The sequence below is a fragment of the Bactrocera tryoni genome, chromosome 2, assembly GCF_016617805.1.
Source record: "Bactrocera tryoni isolate S06 chromosome 2, CSIRO_BtryS06_freeze2, whole genome shotgun sequence".
NCBI lineage: Eukaryota > Metazoa > Arthropoda > Insecta > Diptera > Tephritidae > Bactrocera > Bactrocera tryoni.
The window spans coordinates 74,700,303-74,723,676 of record NC_052500.1 but is presented as its reverse complement, the minus strand read 5'-3'; the positions used below and the strand labels follow the sequence as shown (position 1 = coordinate 74,723,676).

Sequence of the window (23,374 nt, the reverse complement as noted above, 5' to 3'; positions counted from 1 at the left end):
AACTCTGAATTTCAATTCTGGGTCAAATTGCGCAAACGTTGCGCAATGCGCTAATGCTTTTCTTGCGACAAATATGTCGGGAGCTGACGAGGGCACTGCGCAACGATCGATGTGCCAAACGTTTTAAGAGCGGTAGGGAGACAAAAACTTCAATATGTTGAATTGTTTAACAAAAACTTATGTAAAATATTATTATTTAAACAAATTATTTAAACAAAAGTATCATGAAAAAATATTTATAATATAGCACGAACATTTTTCTTTGACTTCACGAAATTTCATCTATTTATCTCCAGTAGTTTATAAGAAAATAATTGTACAATTTTTTCGTGCTCTAAATTTCAAACTTCAATAACTTTAACAAAAAAAAAAGAATTTTTACAAAATATTTTTATCACGGGGTGTGCGTCTGATCCCCTTCCTAATGAACTGCTAATTTTCAAAATCGGTGATTTTGCGAAATTTTCATGGACCACTTGACGTGGTTTGACCCTTCTATATCCCAAAAATTTACCGATTTTTTGGTCAAAAGTCAATTATGGATACTAGGGTCCATATATTTTTTACCTAGTAACATGAACAGTTTTGGTTGAATTTGGGAAATTTTTGGTCAAAAGGTTTAAAGGAATTGTTAGGGCGAAATTGCATCTCATTATATTAATTACTTTTTGATTTGTGTACTTGAAAGTGAAAGACTCAAATGGAATTCAAACTTGTACTATGTATATGGGAAGTAGGCGTGTTTTTTGTCTATATGCACACTGTGACATAAGAATGTAACGCCACCAACAAAATTTTGTCCAAATCGGTTTGGTCAGGTCCCGAGATATGGAATTTCACCAAAAAGTGGGCGGTGCCACGCCCATCACCAAATTTTTACACGGGCTCCCGTTATGCTCTCTCATACCATCTCGGTGGTAAATTTTAATGTCACTAGCGTATTAATTATTGACTTATTGCGCTATTAGTAGTTTTTTAACCGTTCCGTTATATGGGGAGGAAGCCGGGTTATTTTCCGATTTCACCGATTTTCACACTGTGACATATGAATGTGAGAAGAATGTCACATATCAAATCTGGTTAAAATCGGCGGGGCCTGGCCCGAGGTACATATATGATGATTTCACCTAAAAGTGAGCTGTGCCACGCCCATCGTCCAATTTTCACACCGGCTCCCATAAAGCTCTCTCATACCATCTTTGGGGCAAAACTTAATGTCTCTGACATATTTAGTTACCGATACGGTCCGATTATGTCCATCTACGAACTCACATTTTTTTTTTACCAATTACACCCAACCATCGATAAACTCTGGTTCTTGATGGAGGTTCGGCGCCAAAAATAAAATAAGTTTATCGGTGAACTGTTGCTGAGTTAATCCACGGTGATAGTTGCGACAAGTAATTACACGAAAGTGTTCTTGATATAATTCTGTTTTGTGGCTGAGATGAATATTTGAAGTTACTGTAAGCAATATAAATAGCGCACGTATGTTAAAACCTGCTGAGTATGTATAACACCAAAAATGTCAAATTTTACGATAAAGTTGTAAGTTGCCAGATGACAACACTAGGGTTGTAAAATCCTGAGATATAAACTGCAGCTTAACTGTGCGGGTATACCTATACCTATAGGGAATCCGACGTCTGCTCCTGGGTATAGCAAACATCGTGGCAAACTTAATATGCCCTTTTCAGGGTATACAATCAGGCATGCATAAGGATAAATTTGTGTAAATTTTTTGATTTATGTTTCTATTGTTGTTTTCAGTGTCGACACCAGTGTGTCATTATAGTCTATTATTGTCGTAAGTAAGCGGTCATTATTTCACACCGAGGTGTAAAAATGCATTCATCTTTGGTTATGTTTGTATTTGTGGTAGTACGATTAATGTTGTTAATGTAATAGATGAATTTTCGGTATGTAGGTACATACATATGTATGTATATAGGAAAAGTTATCTCGAGTGTTTGTTTATTATTAACGTATCATGATAGACAAAGGATAAAGTAACATTACATAGCATAACATAACATAACGTAACATAACATATCATAGCATAACATAACATAACATAACATAACATAACATAACATAACATAACATAACATAACATAACATAACATAACATAACATAACATAACATAACATAACATAACATAACATAACATAGCCCAAAGATACATACATAACATTGTACAGCATGAAATAAAAATTGTGTTGTGAAATAAAAATAATGTAGTGTAGAATAACACAAAAATACATAATATCTACTTGTATACCATAGCATAGCATAACACATAAAGCATGTCTACTCACCAATTGCCAAATGTACGGAGAGGGCGACTTTATTAATGCTCAACGCCCAAATACGCAAATTATGCACACGTCTCACACCCTCAATATGCTCGAAGACTTCAAGGACCTCGGCGTAGTGCATATAACTGGGTGTACCCTCCATTAAAACCTATTTATCATTTTGCCGGCAAAGCAAGTAAGCAGCCAGGCAGCCGAATGACAGTTGCACGCAAAGCCACAGAGCCAAGAAGAACGCCGCACAAAGCAAGAGCCAGGACCCGGTACACATCGGTAGGCGGTCGTCATTAATTCACACGCATATATACCGTTATGTGGGTGAGTGCGTGGGCGTGTTACAGTTTGATTGCCATGTTGTTGGTAGTGCAGCAGCAGGAAACAAAAACAAAAAAAAAAGTGAAAGAAAGGAAAAATTAAAGTGAATAAAGCAAATATTAGTGGTGTTTAACTATAATTGTTGTTGTTCGAGTAATCAAAACCGTTAACAGGATAATCAAATTTAAACGGCCTAAAAGATTAGAAAGTGGGGCAAGCAAATAAAGCGAATACAAAGCGAAATGTGTAAACAATCTGTTGACAATAGTTGGTGTGGAGTTGTGAAGGGCGATCAGGGAGAAAAGAAAAGAAAAACAAAGAAGAAAAGCTGTTAACTTCGGTGCACTGCAGAAATAATAACCATCATAGGCGCATTTCTTATAGCATCAAAGGGTAAATGGTATAAATATACAATAACCTATGCTAAAATATAGAAATAGAAAGTTTTCCATACTAGGTCTTTATTGTGTTCGATCAATTCAAATGATATCCATATATATTTAATAGTAGTTCGATATCGGTGGATCCGACAAGTGAGCAGCTTATTGGGGAGTAAAGCGCATGTAGAAATTGCTGATCGACATGCCAAAAACTGCAGAACTAGATAGCGTATCCTCTTCATGGTACAAGTATAAAAATGACAGGAAAGAGAAAAGGAGAGTCAGAGAGCATAAGAGAAAGACATTGGAATAAAGATAAAAGCTTTAGAAAATAATAAGCTACAAAATAAAACAACAACCGCGTCAAATAAATTAAATATAAATATGACAAGACTTAAAACAAACATAGTAATACTTTGTTCATAATTTGAAAATTCTTTTTCCAAGTAATCCCCCTTGGCCCCAATACACTTGTGTCACCATTTCTTCCAATCCTCGAAACAGTCAATTTCAGAAATCGCCTGACTCAAAATGGTTTCCCTTGAGCGATCGTTTGAGTTTGCTGAGCATGCATAAGTCACACGGAAATCAGGCGAATGCGGTCGTTGCAGCACTTTATTAGTTGGAAATTTCACGAAGAATCAATACAGTATGCGACGGTGCATTATCGTGGTGCAAGAAACAAGAGTTGTCGGCCCATAATTCCGACCTTTTTCTACAAATAACTTCGAAGAAAATGACGCATAACACTCAAATAGTATTCCTGTTGACAGTTTGGCCGATCGGAAGGAATTCGGAGCGCATCACACCTCGACAATCGCAGTAACTGTTAACATAATCTTAATTTTTTACTGGCTTCGATTTTTTTTCCGCTTCGGCTCACCTTTGCCACGATATTCGGCCAATTGATCACCTGTTTTCAGGTCGTAAGCATACATCAAAGACTCAACGCCAGTCACAATACGTTGCATGACATCCCGGTAATAGTCCCGGAAAGCACTGTTTCACAGACATTAAAGCGACGTTGTTTCTCGAAAAGATTTAGTCGTTTTGGAACCAGTCGTGCTTTCACTTTTCTTTAGCATAAATGATCTTTCGAAATGGAAATTTTAGAACATAAGGTGCCAGATTGTTTCAAAATTCCATAAAAATAAATTTATTTCGTGAAACGAAAACCGATGAATTAAAAAACCTTTTAGTAACTAATTAGTCGGATCATACCTCAAAACTATATAAGGAAAAGAACTTAGCATATCTATGTATATCTTTTTTTGAAGCAGGTTACTAAAAATCAAAATCTTGAAGATTCTTCTGTGGAAAACTGCAGTTAAACCTTATTTAGTTCATCGGCATGAAGCAGTCTAATGAGGGTCCCACGCTGTCGGTTAAGGCAGGACTTCAGATGTACATAACCGCAATTCAGGAAGACAGTTTCTAAAAAATACCTTCCTAATGGAGAGTTCAAATACTAATTCATCCAATTCACTCAAACTAAGCCATGAAAGTTTGAAGGTGGTAAAAGAAACTTTAACAGAATTCAAAAAGCTATAAAAAGTTCAAATCAGTTTCCAATATTTAATTCCTGCTCTATCTCTCTCTCTCTTTCTCCCTCTCTTTATTTTCCTCTCATTTCTCTAATGAATATACATTATCTATATATTTTTCTCTATAACTCTCTATAATATACTCACCAAGAGCGCATCCTTCATGATCGTAAATGTCGTGAAGAGCACAATGATCGAGAAAATAAACGTGCAAATCGGATCAACTATCGCCCAATCTGGGCGGAAGAATATCACCAACGCGGCTACAAATACGCCCGCACTCTGTATCATATCGCCGACAACGTGTATGAAAGCGGCGCGTACATTCAAATTTTCTGCCTCACGTGAGGCCGCACCGCCATGATGATGTGCACCCGGCGCTGTCTCCGCCATAACGGCGGCAATCTCGGCGCGCAGCTCTTGCGCCGAAGTCGAATTCTGGTAAGAGAACGTGGACAAACCTGAGACGGGCATAGCGGCATCATTGGCGTCCAACTCAAGTTCGGCAGCGCCATCTTCGAGCGGACGCTGCGTTGGTGGCAGCGAGCAATGGCCTGTGGGTGTACACGTCGGCCCTGCCACAAAACGTTTTTCGCTCCTAGCAGCCGGTTTAATGGCGGCGGTGGAGAGCGCTACGTTACTGCTGCTCTCTTCACTGGCAACCACTTGCAAATTAGCGGCTTTTTTACCCTTCTTCTGCTTCTCTGACTTGCCGCCGTGACTGTGGCCATGCGAGCTGGACATGCCGCCATGCGAGTGACCATGCTGCAGCTGTATGCCCATGCTGAAACGAAGAGAGTATCGTGAAAGATTAAAACTAAAAATAATAAAAATAAAATTAAAAGTAATAAAAATGGCAGCGCAATTAAAGTTTAAGGCAAAGCAAGAGTTTTTTGCGAATTTTTGCACAATTCCGGAAGCTTCCAGCGACTAGCTGCTGTTTCAAATCAACACTAATTACATTCTTTTCACTTCACTCCACTTGGCGCGCCAAGTTTTTGCGCTTTCACTGGTTAATTTCGTACAATTACTATGCTCGTTGCAAGGCAACGTTGCGCCTTAACGCCTTCTGGGTCTAATAACTTTCCGCCTACACACATTTCTTACAACATATATCGAAACTACAGCTGAGTTGTTGCTCGGCAACTTGACTAGCCTTGTCTTTTGCTAATATTTTCATTCAAAGTAGAAGTAAAGACTTTGCTACGCCACTCCAACACTTTTGTTGCGTGCTTTTGTGCGCGCACCCTTACTCCTCCAGCGCTTAAACCACAAAGCGTTGCTTCTGCTGTTTTTTTCATGCTTCCTCGCATATTTCTGTAAACGTCTGCGACCGCGTAACACTTGCCGCTTTCGGGCGCTCGTAGCGTTATAAATAAATGCTAAGAAATGGCTCGCAGTTCCGCTTCAATTCCTTGCCGTTCGTCTCAACTCGTTGCGTACACCCTTGTACCACCGCACTGCAGCCTGAATTTCAGTGTGTGCAGCCGAGCATAGTACAAAATGTTATTTCGTATTTCTTTATCGCGTTGTGAAGAAATTTTATTATTTTATTGTAAGAATAGCAAATGAAAATATATGCAATATTCTGGAATTGAATGAAAGGAATTGGGTTCATAAAAGTAATGCAATTCTGGCAGTGAGTCGAAGTTTTATTGTATTCAACGGATGTCTAAAAGTACTAAGAATTCAAAATCTTTATTACTTTGTCTTTATTAACACTGTAACCCTCTTAGAACATCCGCGCCGTTAGTTCTGTTTTCTCCAGAATGGATAAGGAAGCGAAGCAAATGGGTTTGGTATTGAACGAGGGAAGACGAAATATCTCCTGTCATCAATAACAGCCGTCGCACTGTTGACATTCATAACTTCGAAATCGTAGATAATTACATCTATCTTGGAACCTGCATTAATTACAACAACTATGTCAGCCTTGAAATCTAACGCAGAATAAATCTTGCCAACCGGTGCAACTTCAGGCTGAGTAGGCAATTGAGAAGTAAAGTCCTCTCTCTACGAACAAAGCCCAACTAACTATAAGTCACGCATGATTCCCATCCTGCTATACATTTTTGTATGGTCCAGAGGGATGGACGATGAAAACATCTGATATGTCGACGAGTTTTCGACGGAATGGTTCTGCGGGAGATTTATCGTCCTTGGCGCATTGGCAACGGCGAATATCGCATTCGATGGCTATAACTGCGTACGCGGTGTCTACGACAATAGAGAGGAAGAATCTCTAAGGCGTATCAAGCGAGTTGCAATTTTAACTTAGTTCGGTTATGCGATTGAAGTCACGACCTTGCTTACTCGGTTTTTCGCATTCGAATTGGTTTATATTTTCCTTTCGTGCCATCAGTGTGGAAAGAGAGATAACATGCTCTCTATATGGCACGCATAAGAACAATATTTCGACTTATTGAACATTGTGGATTAATCTTGCCTTAAATTAAATTCACGCGGCTCATAAAAGATCAAAAAACTCAACCCTAATGAAGTCGGTGATTCGAAAACGGGGCCACAGTGGACTTATTGCCAAATAAAAAAAAATTTAATGCAGTCTGTCAAATGGTTTGGAAAAAGGTTTGACTATTAGCGAATCTTCTGTCGGAAGTATTCACAATTTGAAAAATAACAAGAGGCAGAGCAGAAAGGCTTGGTATCATTATAAATTTATCATTGGGTTCAGTAGTTTGATGACTAGCGCTTGAAAAAGTTCACAACTTGAGAGTCGGGACGATAAGCCAGTAATAATTTCGACACTGTCCCGATCTGAAATTCTAAAAATAGTTTTTAAGTGCAATATTTAGTTAGACGTTGATGAGGTTAAAGGTCTGGATTTAAGCTCACTTTATAGGCTTGAACTGAAGTTTTATTTAGAGGATGATGTTTTTAATGACGAAAATCTGCAGAGTTTTTAGATTTCCACTGCAAAGCTTTGTGGAAGTAATAATAAATCCTTTAAAACTCTACACTAAGAAAAGCTTCGAGTTTCTCAGCCAACCAGTAGACGATAGTATGGCTAGTATTGCCTATTTCTAATTTAAAAAAGCTTACAGCTCAGAAGTCAGGCTATCTTAAACTACTTAAATCTTTGAAAAATATATAGAAAATATATATATACTATACCATTCTGCAAGGACCTATGCTTAAAATATTGGGAACGTAAAGTACACGGAAATTAAATTGACAAAATTTGATTGGACTGAAAAAATTTGGCCTGTCACGACAAAATATTAGCTGAAATCCCGCGTAAATCAGGGTACCACCTTTATATGTCTCACTAATATAGTAAGGAGACTTTGCCCCACAATTAGTAATTTGAATTTAGTAGCATACCTGAAAGTGCAGCTTTTCAAACTAAAAGAAAGTAACAAGACAGACTACTGACTATCAATCGAGTACTTAAGAACATAATAGAGGTTGCAGATAAGTATATAAGTGGTATATTGCTTATTTCCACAAATGCTGATTGAACCTTCTGAGTTTCCATAACTACCTATCGGACTAAAGAAGACTGAGACTCATAATGCTTAATCCAATTTTCCATGAATTGTTATAAGCCTGGACAGTGATGGCCTTCAGTGCCTTTTACCAATGACTTCATTGGCACATTCCTTGAGGAAGATTTTTCAAAAATCCAGGAATTTTTTGCAATGGAATTGCTTTCCATAGAGGCCTTAAAAAGTCCAAATAGTAAACCTTCTCGTCCTTTGACCTTATGAAACGAATTCATAATGAACCACACCGTATTATTCAAAGAAAACGATGAGCATCACCATGATGTTTAATCAACTTTTAAGTCGCATTTTCCGTTTCGACTCAGTTTTGGAGCACCATTCGTTAGACAGCTGAACATCTTCGACGTCGTATTCATCAACATTTGACGCTAGACTAATCTCAGTAATGATTTTACATCACGATCTTATTTCAAAACTAGAGACTATGATCATTCTAATTACAAAGCTCATAGAGGAATAGCCTTCTTAATAAAGACGTTAAAATATAAAATTGAAAAAGGAATATTAAGTCCCCAACTTCAAGCAATATACACATGTACATCAAAGTTAAATGCGGTTCGTACATTATAGTTCTTTATTAAATATATTTTTCGTCACGATTTACTATAAAATAATTATAATTTCACAACTTTTTCGACGAACTAGGTCCTATCTTCCTTGTAAGCGGAGACATTTATGCTAAATATTCTTAGTGTGGCTCAAGACTAATCAAAATGAAAGGAATTATATAAAAGTACAACAAAAGATCATGTGTCTGTTTTATCTACAGGTGTGCCTAATAACCTTTTGATCGAAGAAAAGTGCCTTGTCTCTTGGACTTCGTTCTGAAAGTAGCTTTAAGCGATGTTGATAAAAGCAACGAACAGCTCATAGAAAACCACAAACTACTCAAAACGTCAAAAATAAACAAATATTGCAATAAGAAACTCTAATGGTTCATGGTGTAAGTCTGACACAAGTAAAACCGAAGCGTTTTATGAATACCTTAAAGAGATTTTTAAATCGCCTTACCAGTAATACAGATGAGGAAGAAGTTAATCAAGGCACACAAAACGATTTGGCTCCTTAATACGAAGTCTGAACTCAGTCTTGATAATAAAATTGAGTTATACATAGCGATCTTAAAACCAGCAGGGACAACCTTCAACCTACAATTGCTTAACGGTAATGATACGCTTCATGAATATGGGGTCCTCAGTTACACTGTCAAATATCTCTTTTACGATCCCGACTCGATGTAATTTTTGCAAAAAATTTATTTTATTTCATACGAGTCTGGGATTGACACGCTTCATGCCCAAAACATTAACCAAAATGTGTTAGCTTGATCCGTAAGAGGTGTTGTGATCCTCTGCAATCACGATGCCTATACGATGTTTTCAAGCACTGTTGCTTTAACTGTTAACTGTTTCGATGTTCGATGTTGTCATTATTAACTGAGGCCAATGGACGACTTATAGCAGACAAGTTTTTGATGATCTCACGATCTTCACTGAATACTTTTACAAATATTTGTGTTCGTCATAAATCAGAGAGCCCGTAGGACTTCTGCAACATTTTCAAGTCCGTTTTCAAGTAAAAAATGTTTTCACAAGGTTAACATCGCCAAGCGGAATTTCCGTAAACAGGTACCAAACAAACATTAGTTGACATATCAACATCAAGCTTCACACTGTACCAAGACAAGAAAAAAATTGATCGATTTGAATTGCGCGCAGAACCAATGTGAGTCCATTTTGATAAAATGGTACTTATAACTACTTGAGTTCAGTTTCTTAAGCTGTTTAATAAGAGAGAAAATTATATGTATATACCCCAGACGAGTTGGCTTTGGCTCAACGAAAGGTTTTGAAACTTCGTGCTACGTTTGTTTGGTAATAATACACAGAAGATATAGAAGAAGGTTTTCAGAGAAAAACGTATGTGCTTTTCCGATAATCTCAATATTAAAACTTTAAAACAAGTTCAATTAAAGCAACTTATAATCGACTTGCGCTCAGTAAAAAAAACATCAAGCCTTCCAAAAAAATTTATTTTTCTTATCTCCCATTTTTCCACTCGCACTTCCCTGCCATCAAAGCAGCGCCAACTCCCAAATGTGCATTTTGTCACAACAAAAACGCTTTAACAAATGATTGCCCTAATCGCCGCACACCTTCAGGGTTCCACAAAGCTGCAACTTTCAAAGTCCTCCAGTGTCTACACTTGCATTTATCGGCAGCATTCGAGTATAGAGTTTAACTTTTGTTAAATTTTTTGCTGACAAACGTAATTTATTTGATTTTTGTATATTTTTTTGCTGCCCACTCCAGCTTACGCCTTTCAAAGGACTTTTCTGCCGAGCGCCAGCTGCGCTTAGCCAGATTTGCTATCGCTTCGCTGCAATTCAAAAATAATCGCAAACCAATTCTTCTTTGTTTGGGAAAGTCAAAAACTTTTGGACAACACAAAAGAAGAGGGAAACCAATCCAACAACGAAAACGAAAGAGAATGAGACACGCAGTTAACGGGCAAGCAGCTCCCAAAGCGTAGGCGACCCAAACGACAGAGCGACACCCATTGGCGGCGTGTATTATTTGTTGCGAGTTTAGCCAAGATTTATTGCAGTTTTGCAGCAAATTTCAGGGACAATTGCCGTGCAGATATGCGTCGGAAGAAAAACAAGCGCGCAGCACATCAACAAAAACAAACAAAATAGGCTGTGGGGAAAAAAACTTTGGCGCAAGAAATTTTCGAACGGAAGCGTATCAGTTTCGGTTGGTTGGCAGTTTCAGTTGGTGGCTTTCTGCGAGATTTGTGCGTGTGTGTTTCTGATTTTTTCTTGCGCCAGTTTGACACTTTCATTGTTTGGTTACAGTCTCTTCAGCGCTGTCTGTGCTATTGACGCCTTTTCTTGTTGTGACTATTACTTAGTGCTGTTGTTGTTGTTATTTCAAGATTTTTGCTTAGCTGAAATTTTAGTATACACTCAAAAACCACTAGTTTCCGCTTCCCGTCGCTTGGTATCGCTTTTCAAGTGGCTCCAAACTGGCGTTTCCCCATCTTTATACCCTGAACGGAATAAATTAGGGTGGTCACGTAGTTTATAACATCAAGTTTTTGAGATATCGATGTCAAATTATGCATAAAGTATTTTTCGGAATCGCCAATATCGGACCACTATGGCATATAGCTGTCATACAAATTGGTCGATCCAAATCAAGTTATTGTATGGAAAACATTTTTACTTGCAAGGACATCTTCATGAAATTGGCACGAATCAATTTCCAAGAAAAACATAATAAAGTGTGACCAAATTGTTCAGATCGGAAAACTGTAGCATATAGCTGCCATATAAGCTGTCCGATCAAAATAAAGTTTTTGTATGGAAAACTTCCTTAATTGTGAGAATATATTCACGAAATTTGGCATGGATCAATGTTCAAAGCAATTCCACCATATTCGTAGAAATTGTTGAGATCAGACAACTATAGCATATAGCGGCCATACAAACTGACCGATCAGAATAACGTCTTTGTATGAAAAACTTTTTTATTTGACGAGATATCTTAACGAAATTCAGCATGAATCATTATTCAAGTGAACGCTACAATGTTCGCACATACTGTTCAGATCGAACAATTATAGCATATAGCTGCCATACAAATTGACCGTTCAAAATCTTAAACTCGAAGTGTTTATACATTTCTATGCCATAAGAAATGCACTTGTGAGGGGTATTATAGTTTCGCTGCATCCAAACTTAATATCTTTTCTCGTTTTTTATTGTTATTGTATAACAGTTTTATTATTTATTCGTGCTTGGGGTAATATTTTCACTTTTGTCATAATCCTGCCGCCACGCACACGCTCCTACACAAACACACACACGCACTTTTGTGTTCGTCCATTTTTTCGTATTACTTTTATCACTTTGTTGTTGTTGTTGTTATTGTTTTCCTGTTTGCATCTGGTTTATCACCCACTTCCGGCTGTTATTGAACGAAACAGCCGAGCGAAAGCAACAATAAACGCTTGTGCAAAAGTTGGTCGTCACCGTTATTTGTGCCGCTTTTTTTTGCTGACTCGTCTATTGTTCTTATTATTGTTGTTGCCATTGTTGACATGCTTGTTATTTGCGCAACACGCACACACATATACACAAGCTATAACGCTCCAAATATGTGTTATACTAGCAGATATATTGTGATAAGTACACAAATACACATACGTGTATACGTGTATATGTGCGTTTGCATGTATTTGTTGTCAACAATTTTGCTCTATATTTTACTAACTCATACCCTTTCCTTTCAACTTCTTCACTTCACTTGACTTTTTTCTGAAGTCTTCCTTCTCTACCTTCCGTTCACTTTTACTTTCGCCATTGTTGCATACTTTTGTGCGCCATATCATATATCAAAGTGCGCATTTCAATGTAAGTGGTGTTTAGTGTGTGCATATGTGTGGCACGCGTGGGTAAACCAAAAAGTCAAGTAGTGGTCAATTTGAAAAACTGTAACTCTTCACACAGTTTACAGTTAGAAACTTTCTCTGCATGTGTATGCGTGTGTGAGTTCAAAAGCTTGTGAATGCTATTGAGTTACGTGTTTTTCGCTTTGTTATAAGCAGCAAACAATACATGATTTCGTAGTTTACTTTTAGGCGCGCTTGAGTACAGAGCAAACATTTCGTTTGACATTCCATAAGCATTCAATTCTCAACAACTTTATAAGTGAGTATAAGTATCTCATCAGAGTTTGACCTGGATGTTTTCATGTAGAATGCGGAATAAAGTGGGAACATTGGTTTTGCAACAAACTTTTTGGAATTCACAAGGACGAATCGCAGACATATTTTTCTTTATTTTCACATTTAAATTAAATAAGGTACTTTCCGAAATGTTCAAAAATCGCCAGAAGATAAAAAGTTCTATTGTAAAATTTCCACAATAATCTGTGTTTGACTTATCCTATAAACGTATTCACATTAGGACCGCAATGCCTTCTAGAAGCTTGTCGAAGGCGCATCACGCAAATGTGGAAGGCAGATTTGTAGAGACTGTACTCAATACATTGGTATTTAATATCGACCGGGCTCTTGAATACAGAGAATACGCTCTTGGAGCATTCCTGGACATTTCTGAAGCGTTCAAAAATGTCTTTACGGAATCTATGCTGAATAGTATCCAGTCAGTTCGTAATGCTATACGAAGCTGGATCACAAGCCACTTGATCTCTGGAAAGATAAGAGCAGAATCGAACGACGATAGAATGACAAAGGAAGTCTGTAGAGGTACTATGCAAGGTGGAGTGCTACCTCCGCCTTAGTATGTGTACGTGAAAGTACTTCCGGAAGCCAATGGAAAGCTATAGTCTTCTTTACTGAAAACTGTGCATCAAAATATACAGTATGACTACTGGCTGCAAGAGAATTTACATATAGAACCTTCGGACATATTTCGGTGGGTAAGGTCGGTTGAGCAAACACCGTCTATTTGACCCCACTTTGCAAATGGGATGGGAGGTTCAAACTAAACATAGAAAAAGATGGCTGGCGTCAAGGTATGTTAGCCACGCGCAACCCTCTAAACATGAATACTGTTGGCTCAAAATGGACGACGGAGTTGGTGTGGGACATACTCTCCAGGGTTAAGCATAAGGCAGCATTTTTAAGTTGCCAGAACACTACAGTATATCAAGCTTAGGTCTTTGCTATTGTGAAAGCCGCGGAGATGGCCTCTAATGCACCTGCAGGCAATTCCAGATCAGTCAAACAGCAATCAAAGCAGTAACCTCGTATCGCATATCCGGCAAAAGTGTCTTGGGAAACAGGACAGCAATGGAAAGGATTATCAGAAGCAAGCAACTTCAGTTCTACTGGATGCCAAGTCACAACGGAATCGAGGGCAATGAAATAGTTGATGAGATTGCCTAGAATTGTGTACGGCTAACACCCAAAAACGTGATCAACATTGGGAAACCCATGCATTGCAAACACAACGATTTGGAGAGAAGCACGGTAAAGAAAATCAAAGCCCGATGAAACGAGCTATCTAGGTGCAAAACTGCAAAAGTCGTGTGCAAAACGGTAGATTGAAAGAAAAAAAATTTCTATCGTGAAAAGAATGTATGAACATGACGGGAATAATAACCGTCTAGTAGCGACACACGCCCGCAGAATGAGGTTGAAAGATCGAGAAGACTGCTTGAAAAGTCTAGAGCAAGGCACCAGGGAAACAATGGAGCATCACTTGTGCACCTGTCCCGTATTGGCAAGACTACGCTGTAAGTATCTGGCGTACCCACGGTATGATATACTGGAACATGTATCGATAGTAAGACTACAGATTCTGTTGAAATTCGTGCAAAGCAAAGGCATCCTAAATGATGACTTCTTTTCATGGACCTAGTAACTGAACTCAATCTGGTATCGCAAAGCGCTAAAACTAGTCTATGCGTGGTTGGTCGGCCTACCGAACTAACCTAACCTAACATATCTTCTAAACGAAGGCTCAAGCTAAATGTGATCGAAGGTTATAAAATCCACTATTCTAAGATCATAAAGATCATACCGGCCTATAACTTCCAATAGACCGATATAAAAATTTGAAGAGACACATTTATAATAAAATGGGATTATCACAGTCGAACGTGAACCTGTTAACATAAGAGTAAATTATATCTGAAATGTTCAAAAATTCACTGGAAGGTAAAAAGTTCCCCAAACATGATCGGAGGTAATAAGATCTACTAACTGAAGATCACACCAAATTATTTTCCACTAGCGCCAAAAATAGTATAGAAAACTTGTGAGCCTAATAAGATGACTTGTACCGCTCGTCAGATTTAGTTTTTAGTTTCTTCTCTGGTTTCGTAAAGATGGATATAAAAGGTAAAAAATATCGGAGAGGACTGCCTCAACTCATCTCACTTAGTCCGTAGTATTTTCTTACACATTTGGTCCTTTTTTATTATTATCTGTTACAATTTTCTCTTTCTCCTCTCTCAGCTTGCAAGAGACTGTAACTCCCTCTCGCGTATAAATTTCGGTTAGAGATGGCTCCATCTTAAGTTTAACCTTCACTTTTATTTCCTCTCTGGCATCATAATTCAAATTCTTCGCTATTGTTTCAAGAAATAAATCCAACATCATCTCTTTATCACATTTCTATAAACTAAGACCCGCGTCAGCTGCTTTCACAATCTATCAGTTAACCAGCTTCCTATCAGTATACTGTACTCTTATTAACTTCTTTTGACTGCTGAAGTACTCAATGCGTCTAACACTTTCGTTCGACTCCTGCAGACTCTTCCACACCCAACAGCTCAAGCGGCTGCTCTCCAACCGCTGACTGTCGGCAATATGAGCACTTAATATATTAGTCTATAGCCCAACCTGACTATACATATATTTACATGCAAGTACTGCGGTTTGCTGCTTCCTTAGCCTATTTGAGCTATTACTACTACTTTTTAGTAGACAAGGGTTCAACGAAAGAAATGCAACAAGATTTTCGAATTTAATGGTTTTCCCTATTTGCTTTGGTAGAATTTAGGAGTAGATAGCAGCAAAAATGGACAAGAGGTTGAAAAGTTAAGAGATGAAGAGAGATGGAGTGGAAGTATGAGCATTGGTAACGATACCAAGCAAAAAGAGAGCAGGGAAGTTGGGGGAAATGAGAGGCTAACAGTTTCTTTTGGCAGTAGTAATCGAATTTTGCTACTTTTCCGCTGGACCGTTTAAGCTTTTTAGTAAAAAACAAATTTTAACTGACTTTTCAATTTTTTTTTTTTGTTTTTTTTTACTTTTCTGGTTTTCGGTGTTCTTTATATTGTTTTTATTTTTTTGTCATATTCGCATTGACTTTGCTTCGTAAAATCCTTAGAGATCTTCAGCAATGTTCTTGTTTCTATTATTTTTGTTGTTTTCTTTTTAATTTTTGTTGTTCTTTTTCAAAATTTCCATTGTTTTTGTTGTTATTACAAATACTTTTGTTGTTCTTTTATTATTATTGTTGTTGTTGTGCTCCTTCATTGCACTGATCAGCCGGCTTGTGGTCATTCTGTCGGACTCTTAGCTTTTTGGCAGCCACACACCAACACGAAAACACACATATACACATATAAATATGTTACCAAAAAGCGAATCCTCTTAGCTACAAGCATATTCACAGCTGACAAGTTGTGCCGCACAGCGTGTATTTGCAGTAAAAGAGCTTTGAAAATTATTATTGCATACATTGAGGCGCACACACACACCGCCTGCAGTTGTTAGCAGTGCTGCTGTGGCTGTTGCTTTGCAATATTTTAAGCCACTCGTTTGCAGTTTCTCAATTTACGTTGCATTTCATGCGATTTTGCTGTTGTTGTTGTTGCTTGTTTAGAGTTTTCGTTGGCATTTCACTTCCTTGCTGGCAGCAGCATTTTCGATTTGTATTTTTTGTGTTTTCCTTTGCCTTCGCAGTCATTTGTAGCCACTTGACGCTGGACGCTCGTTTGGTTTGGCAATTTATGGCCTCAACTGTGGACGGCCAAGCGTGCAACGATCATGTGTATATGTGTGTGTGTGTGTGTTTATACTGCTTTTTTTGGCATAAGGCAACCATGCTGCCGCTCTGTGTTGCCAATGTTGCAAGCAGTTGTGCACTTCTCTTGACATTTGCAGCTTTTCTTATTGGCATATAAATATTTAGGCGACTAAAGTGTGAATTTCGTACATGCTTAGCATTTTTCTCATCGGCTTTGCTTGCCGCAAGCAGCTTTGAGTACTCAAATAGCAAAAAATAAAATGCTGGACCTTTCATTTTGCGTCGCTTTCTTCCCTTATTTACAAGATCGAGCATTTTTCGGAAATTCTCTCGATTTTTTTATCGCTATTTTTTTTTTTTTTTTGTAAATAAAATATCAAACAAAAATGTAAAATCGCTTCAAAATGTTAATCAGCAACAGGAATTGAAATCTGGTAAGCGGAAGCGCATAACTGTATACAATAAACAACTAGAAAATTGCTCTGTACCGCACACTTGCTTGTTGAGTGCAGCTCAGCTGGTTTTAGGCTGCTCAGAGCGGATATTTTTCAAGCATTTACATAGTTTCAAGCGGATGTGGCAAGTGTTGCAAAGTTAGTAGCATACTTGGGTTCATAAATTATTGAGTGTGCACCACGACTACTGACTTGAGTTAGAAGATTTCCGGTAGGTCTCTTTTTAAGGTTGTCAGAGTATTTGATTACAAAAAAATTTAGAGTAAAGTCGATATATTTTTCTACTTCGTTTTTATTTACTTTGGTTTTTAATTTCACTTTTTACAGATCAGTTAGAATTTCTACTATTAACTCAATCTAATGCCAATACCATTACTAATAACAGTATCGATATCAATATCAATACCACTACCAGTACCAGTACCAATACCAATACTTATACAAATACCAATACAATACCAAGGTCAATGGCGATATTAATATAAGTACCAATAACAATACCAATACCAAAGCCAAAATCAAAACCATTACCAGTACCAGTACCAATACCAATACCAATACCAATACCAATACCAGAAATAATACCAATTCGAATACCAATACCATTACCAATATTAATATCAAAACCAATCACAATACCAATACCAATACTAATACCAATACCGAACGAATTCCAAGACCAATACCATTACCAATATTAATATTAATACCAATCACAATATCAATACCAACACTAACACCAATACCAATAGCAATACCAATACTAACACCAATAACAATACCAACACCAATACCAATACCAATACCAATACCAATACCAATACCAATATCAATATCAATACCAATACCAATACCACTACCACTACCAATATCATATCAGTACCTACACCAGCACAAATATCGATTCCATATCTTTCTAAAAAACTACTCTATAACTTCCTACAAAAGCTTCTTGACCGCAAAATTTTAAAATATATTCCCTCCAATTGCCTACCAAACAGTCGAAAGCCGAATTTGCTGTTGAAAATGCCAAAAAGATCTCACATAATGCTTAAGCATCTTTCAGATCACCGCATATTCTTTCTCCTCTTTTCCTTTTCATAGAAATACCCACTTAAGTCCGTCAGGAAAAAAACATCCATCTCATTACACGCTTAATAGCTCAGTGGAGTCGCAAGTTCTATTAAAACGTAAAGTACTTTTTCTTCCTACCTCCGTGCACTTCGTTCCATTCTTCATCCTCATTCTTTTGATTTTTCGAAAGAAACGCATTTTCGAGCGCATTTCAATGTCCTCTCGTAAATAGTTGGGTAATTCAAAGTTGTCAGTTAATTACGCTGCAACCTTTACCCTTCACTTGGACGTCGCCTCATTCTCTCTCGCTCACGCTCTCTACTCACCAACCTTTGCACTTTTAGCGGGTCTTCGCTCCTTGCACGCTCCTTCACTTCATTACATTGCATTACGCTACGTTGCTTGTGTTTTCGCTTAAGTGCAGGTCGTTGAGGCGAAACAGAAAAACAAAAAACAAAAAATAAAACTTCTTACTTCATTCACGTGCCACAAAGGAAATATTGCCATTGCAACAATAACACAACAACACATAGTTCACACAAAACACGTATGAGTGAACAGTGGCAAATGAGGCACTTGAACAATAAATTTTTTTTTGTTGTGCGAAGAGTAAACGAGTTGGACAACGAGGTGACGTACGAGCATATGCAACATGCTTATTGAGGAGTTGACAGAGGGGTATGAACTTGGTTTCTCTTTAGAGAGGCAGAAAGTTTCATTATTTTTGAAGAAGAAGAAAAAAGTAAAAAATTATCCATGAGCTTTTTGGCCTTAAGCACTGAACACAGATCCCGATCGCTTTCTGCAGATAGTTTCAGAAACTGATTTTCTACAAATAAATTGTTTTAAAAATATATGTACTCAATTTACACTACTATTTATAAAAGAGAAATTAATAGTAATGATGAGAGAATAAGAGTTGCAAACAGGAACATTTTTAATGAATTACTCAATAACTAACTAGGGAATCCTTAAGTATGTAGAATCGACCTTCGAAGAGTACTACGTTATTTAATTTCAGAACCTTTCCTAATCGAATCTGAGTAAAATGAGGTTATAAATAGAGTAATAGATAAGGACTTAAGCAAATCTAAAGAGAGTAAAGAGATAGTTAAAACAGCAAACTTGTACAGGAGGCGATAGAAAAGAGGTATGGGGTCGATATTGGGGGGAGTTCGACTTGCATAGGTATATAGTCAAACTAGTGATCGTGGGTGGTAAGAAGTATGAGTGAGTAAAATAGAGAAGGAGATTGCATATATATGTACATATACAGACGACGAAGTTAGCATCTAATCTCAACAATTATTGTGAGAGTCAAGAAAATCAAATAATTATCAATGAACTTCAATATTTTGTTGATCATACATAAATATCCACGACAACATCACAAGTTAAGCTGCTTGAAGATAAGTGCATTTCATACTTTAACCTCACTACATAGATGTTCGATAGAAAGCATCCAATAGTCGCACGGATAACAATGCCCTGACACTGACTTTGATAATAATCACAGGCTATCAAAAGTAACGCCTGAAATATTTGGCTCGTTGACAATATAAATTTTAATGCAGTCAACTTTCATATTATTGTGCCATCGACTCTGATATTAAGATCCAGTTGGTATTTTTCAGTTTTTAAAATTGGTCGCTATGGTTTTAGTGAGGGGAGAGTGTCAGACTCCTTACAGAGAAGAAACAGGACAGTTCGGTGAAAATTTTGTTTAGTTTTGAACACACGTCATCAACTTCAATGTCTATCGTCAATACCTCACAATCATGAGCGTATGAGGTCATGGAAATTACATTCGATGTTTTCGGGAGCTACAAAATATTGAAATAAACTGTAAGGGGAAGACACGACGAAATTAGAAAAAACTTTACCATAACAGAAAAATATTTTTTATTGATTCTGTTTGCGCGCGCAAGAAAGTGGTCCAGTCCGAGCCAATGTTGATCCAAATGCGTTTAGAAAAATATAAAAAAATAAGTCTGTTTAATTAATTCTAGCAATTCCCGATGCAAGAGAATAGAGCCATGTGTACAAGTTCACGGAGGTGAGGAAAGTTCTCTGAGCGCCTTTCACTTAGTAGTGGACAGAAACGATTCTTTTATATATGGCTTAAGCAGCTCACGACTTTCAGTCTTAGACCAAATATTTTTCTGGTTATACAAAAAACAGTCGTTTGAAGGTAAGCTAAAGTGAGAAGGCAATGTACTCCTTTCCAAGGTTGTGTGCTGAGTTTGGCACCCACCACGTAAAAAACTCCTGCAATGAAAAGAGTTCCTTGAGAGACCCCTTTTGATTTAAGGGCATCCCTTAATTGGGAAAGTACAGGTGCTGCTGCTCAGCCCGTTAATGTCCTCGTGAGAGTAAAGTCCGACATCACCGTCGTCCAAGATTTACGATGGACGGGACAAGGACCTAGTCAAATGGATCCTTGTGACATTTACTACAGTGGCCATATTAAAGAGCGCAAACTCGGAGTGTGATTCATGTTGAAAGAGGGACTCTACGGTCGAGTCCCAGAATTCACCACGGCGAATAAATGTCTAGCCATAATCCGCATCAAAGCGAAGTTTTTTACCATATCGCTGATTTGCGCCCACGCCACGACGGAAGAGAAGGACGATGTGACCAAGAATGTCTTCTATGAGCTCTTGGAGCGAACCGACGAGAGCTGCTCTCACGACGATGTCAAAATTGTGCTTGGTGACTTTAACGTTAGGGTGGTCAAAAAATATATCTTTGACACAACGGTCCGTAAATTCGCCTCCATGATGAAACTTCCCCAAATGGGTTGAGGCTGATCGATTTCGACGGGGCCCGAAATATGGTTGTCCATAGTATTAGATTCCAGCACAAGAAAATTCATCAAGCTACTTTGCACTCTCTGGATCGATTATGTTGTGATAGACGAAAGTCACGTCTCCAGACGTGCGCACGCTCCGAAATCCTAACATTGAATTGGACCACTATCTTGTTGCAGCCAGAATACGCGCCTGCCTCTGTGCAAAAAGCAAACATCAACAACCACAACGAAGGACAGAGGCCGAGAAGCTGCAATCACAACAGACAGTCGAACGATTCTCTCCTCTGGGGCAAGAAAGCTCCTGAAAGGGATGCGCGCAAACAAAATCATTTGCTCAACTCGTTTGTACGCTGACCTGCGCTAATATTTATGTTCCTGTCAATTAAATCACAGAGACATGCGCACGGAACTTCTTATTCTGGCGGACGGTAAATGACAATGACAGCGGCAATAACAAAAACAACAAGAATATTGTAATGGCTAGAAATTGTGTAAAATATAGTGAAATAAGAGTACATAAAACGACTGGAAGAACTATATGTGTGAGTGTGTATTTATATCTTTTATATGTACATACAGATAGAGTGTTATGTATATGTGTAGATCTGAGAGTAATTTTTTATACCCTTAACAGTTTATATTACGACTTCAATTACATTTGTTACGCCCAGTAAGAAACTCCAGATACTTTATAAGGTCTATACATATATAAATGATCAGTATGACGAGCTGAGTCGATTTAACCAAGTCCCTCTCACCGGGTATATACACGAACAACTCCCACAGTTTCTAAGATATCGATTCCAAATTTTTTACATGCTCTTTTTTCCCTAATAAGCTACTCATTTGTCGGAATCGCCAGTATCGGACCACTATAAAATAAAGCTACCATACAAACTGAACGATCAAGCTTAAGTCTTTGTAGGGAAAACTTTTTTATTTGAGCAGATATTTTCACGAAATCTCATACAAATTATATTCCAATGCATCAAAACATTTTCCAAGCAAATTGTTCAGATCGGACAACTATAGCATATAGCTGCCATACAAACTGACCGATCAAACTCAAGTTCTTGTATGGAAAACGTTTTTATTTGGAGAGATATCTTTACCAAATTTTACATGAGTTATTCCTTGAAGCAGCACTACAATTTTCAGGCAAATTGTTCAGATCGGATCACTATAGCATATAGCTGCTATACAAACTGATCGATACAAAGCGATATAAATTTTTTTTATAACCATTTAGGCTAAATACATACACCTGTAAAGGGTATTATAGCTTCAGTGCAGTCGACGTCAACATTTTTTCTCTTTGATGTAGGTGTATGTGTGAGACAAGTCGCCAACACTAACGAGCCGACACTAGTTGGACGGAACTGTAAATAACCGCTTCATTGCGCTCCGATTTCCTGCGACAACACCGGCCAATATGCGCTGATGAGCATATAAAATACGCCAACAATAACAATAAACATTACAACAACAATAAGTGTGGTGTGCCTGCAACTCGTGACGACAGCGAAGGCCAACACGTTGCGCGCATTAAAAATTACGAAACATTTTTTATGTTTGCTTATATACGTGTTTGGTCTGAGTGTGTGCGTGTATCTGTGTATAAGTATGTGCATGTGTGCGCGCCGCCGACAGTCATAGTCATTACGAAACGCCAACAAATAGCGTCAACGAAGCGTGTAACCACCAAGTAACCTGCAACTTGTAACCGGCAATGGACTCAATGAAGCACACAACAACAACAACAACAACAACAAATGGCATATTGGTCATCTTACGGTCTGAACGTGGCGGCGGCGGTCAACAGTCATTTATATTGAGCGTAAATAGTTTACAGCGAAAGAGGATATGGCGGCGCGGCAGCACACACACACATATGCAGAGGAAATCGATGAAAAGCTTTCGCAATCAAGCGCGTCTCTATGTATGTGTGTCTGTGTGTGAGTCAAAGAGCAACGATCGCTATGGTTGGCAAGAAGAAAAATACTTTAAGGCTTCATTGCCTGCCGCACGATGTGTGAAAATGCATCCACTAATGTGTGTGTGTGTATGTGTGCGGCCATTAAAACGTAAGTCGAGATGTGGCAATGAACGGCGCGGAAAAACGTAGAAAGAACTACAAATTGTAAATAAAAAAAAATTAATATATAAAAAGCAAACAATCGGTCAGCTACGGCGAGTGACAGCAGCTCTTCAACGGCTAACGGCGTTTGTGTAAGTGAGTAAACGAACGTAGCGCGCTGACTTGCCGTTAGCCAGACGGAAGGTGGAAAAGGAAATGGCGGAAATCGCTCGTGCTTCACTTTTGCAGCTTAATTGCTGACGGCTTTGAAATACACACTTAGAACTAAAAGCGCATAACGGTATACTAAAAAATAAACCAAAAAAGCCAAACTTGTTTACCCTATTATACCCTTCACACTTCATTTC

At 38.0% G+C, this 23,374-nt stretch overlaps 1 protein-coding gene across 2 annotated transcripts in view; it reads right to left on the bottom strand.

The window, feature by feature from the left end:
- LOC120769034 (zinc transporter 2) overlaps positions 1-23,374 on the bottom strand; it is a 153,319-nt gene that overhangs the window by 22,169 nt on the left and 107,776 nt on the right. For both annotated transcript variants that reach the window (XM_040095879.1, XM_040095880.1), the window contains 2 exons: positions 4,703-5,339; positions 2,320-2,467 (listed from right to left, as the gene is read on the bottom strand). In XM_040095879.1, the coding sequence (XP_039951813.1) occupies positions 2,320-2,467; positions 4,703-5,339 (785 nt within the window). The remainder of the gene's footprint in view (positions 1-2,319; positions 2,468-4,702; positions 5,340-23,374) is intronic.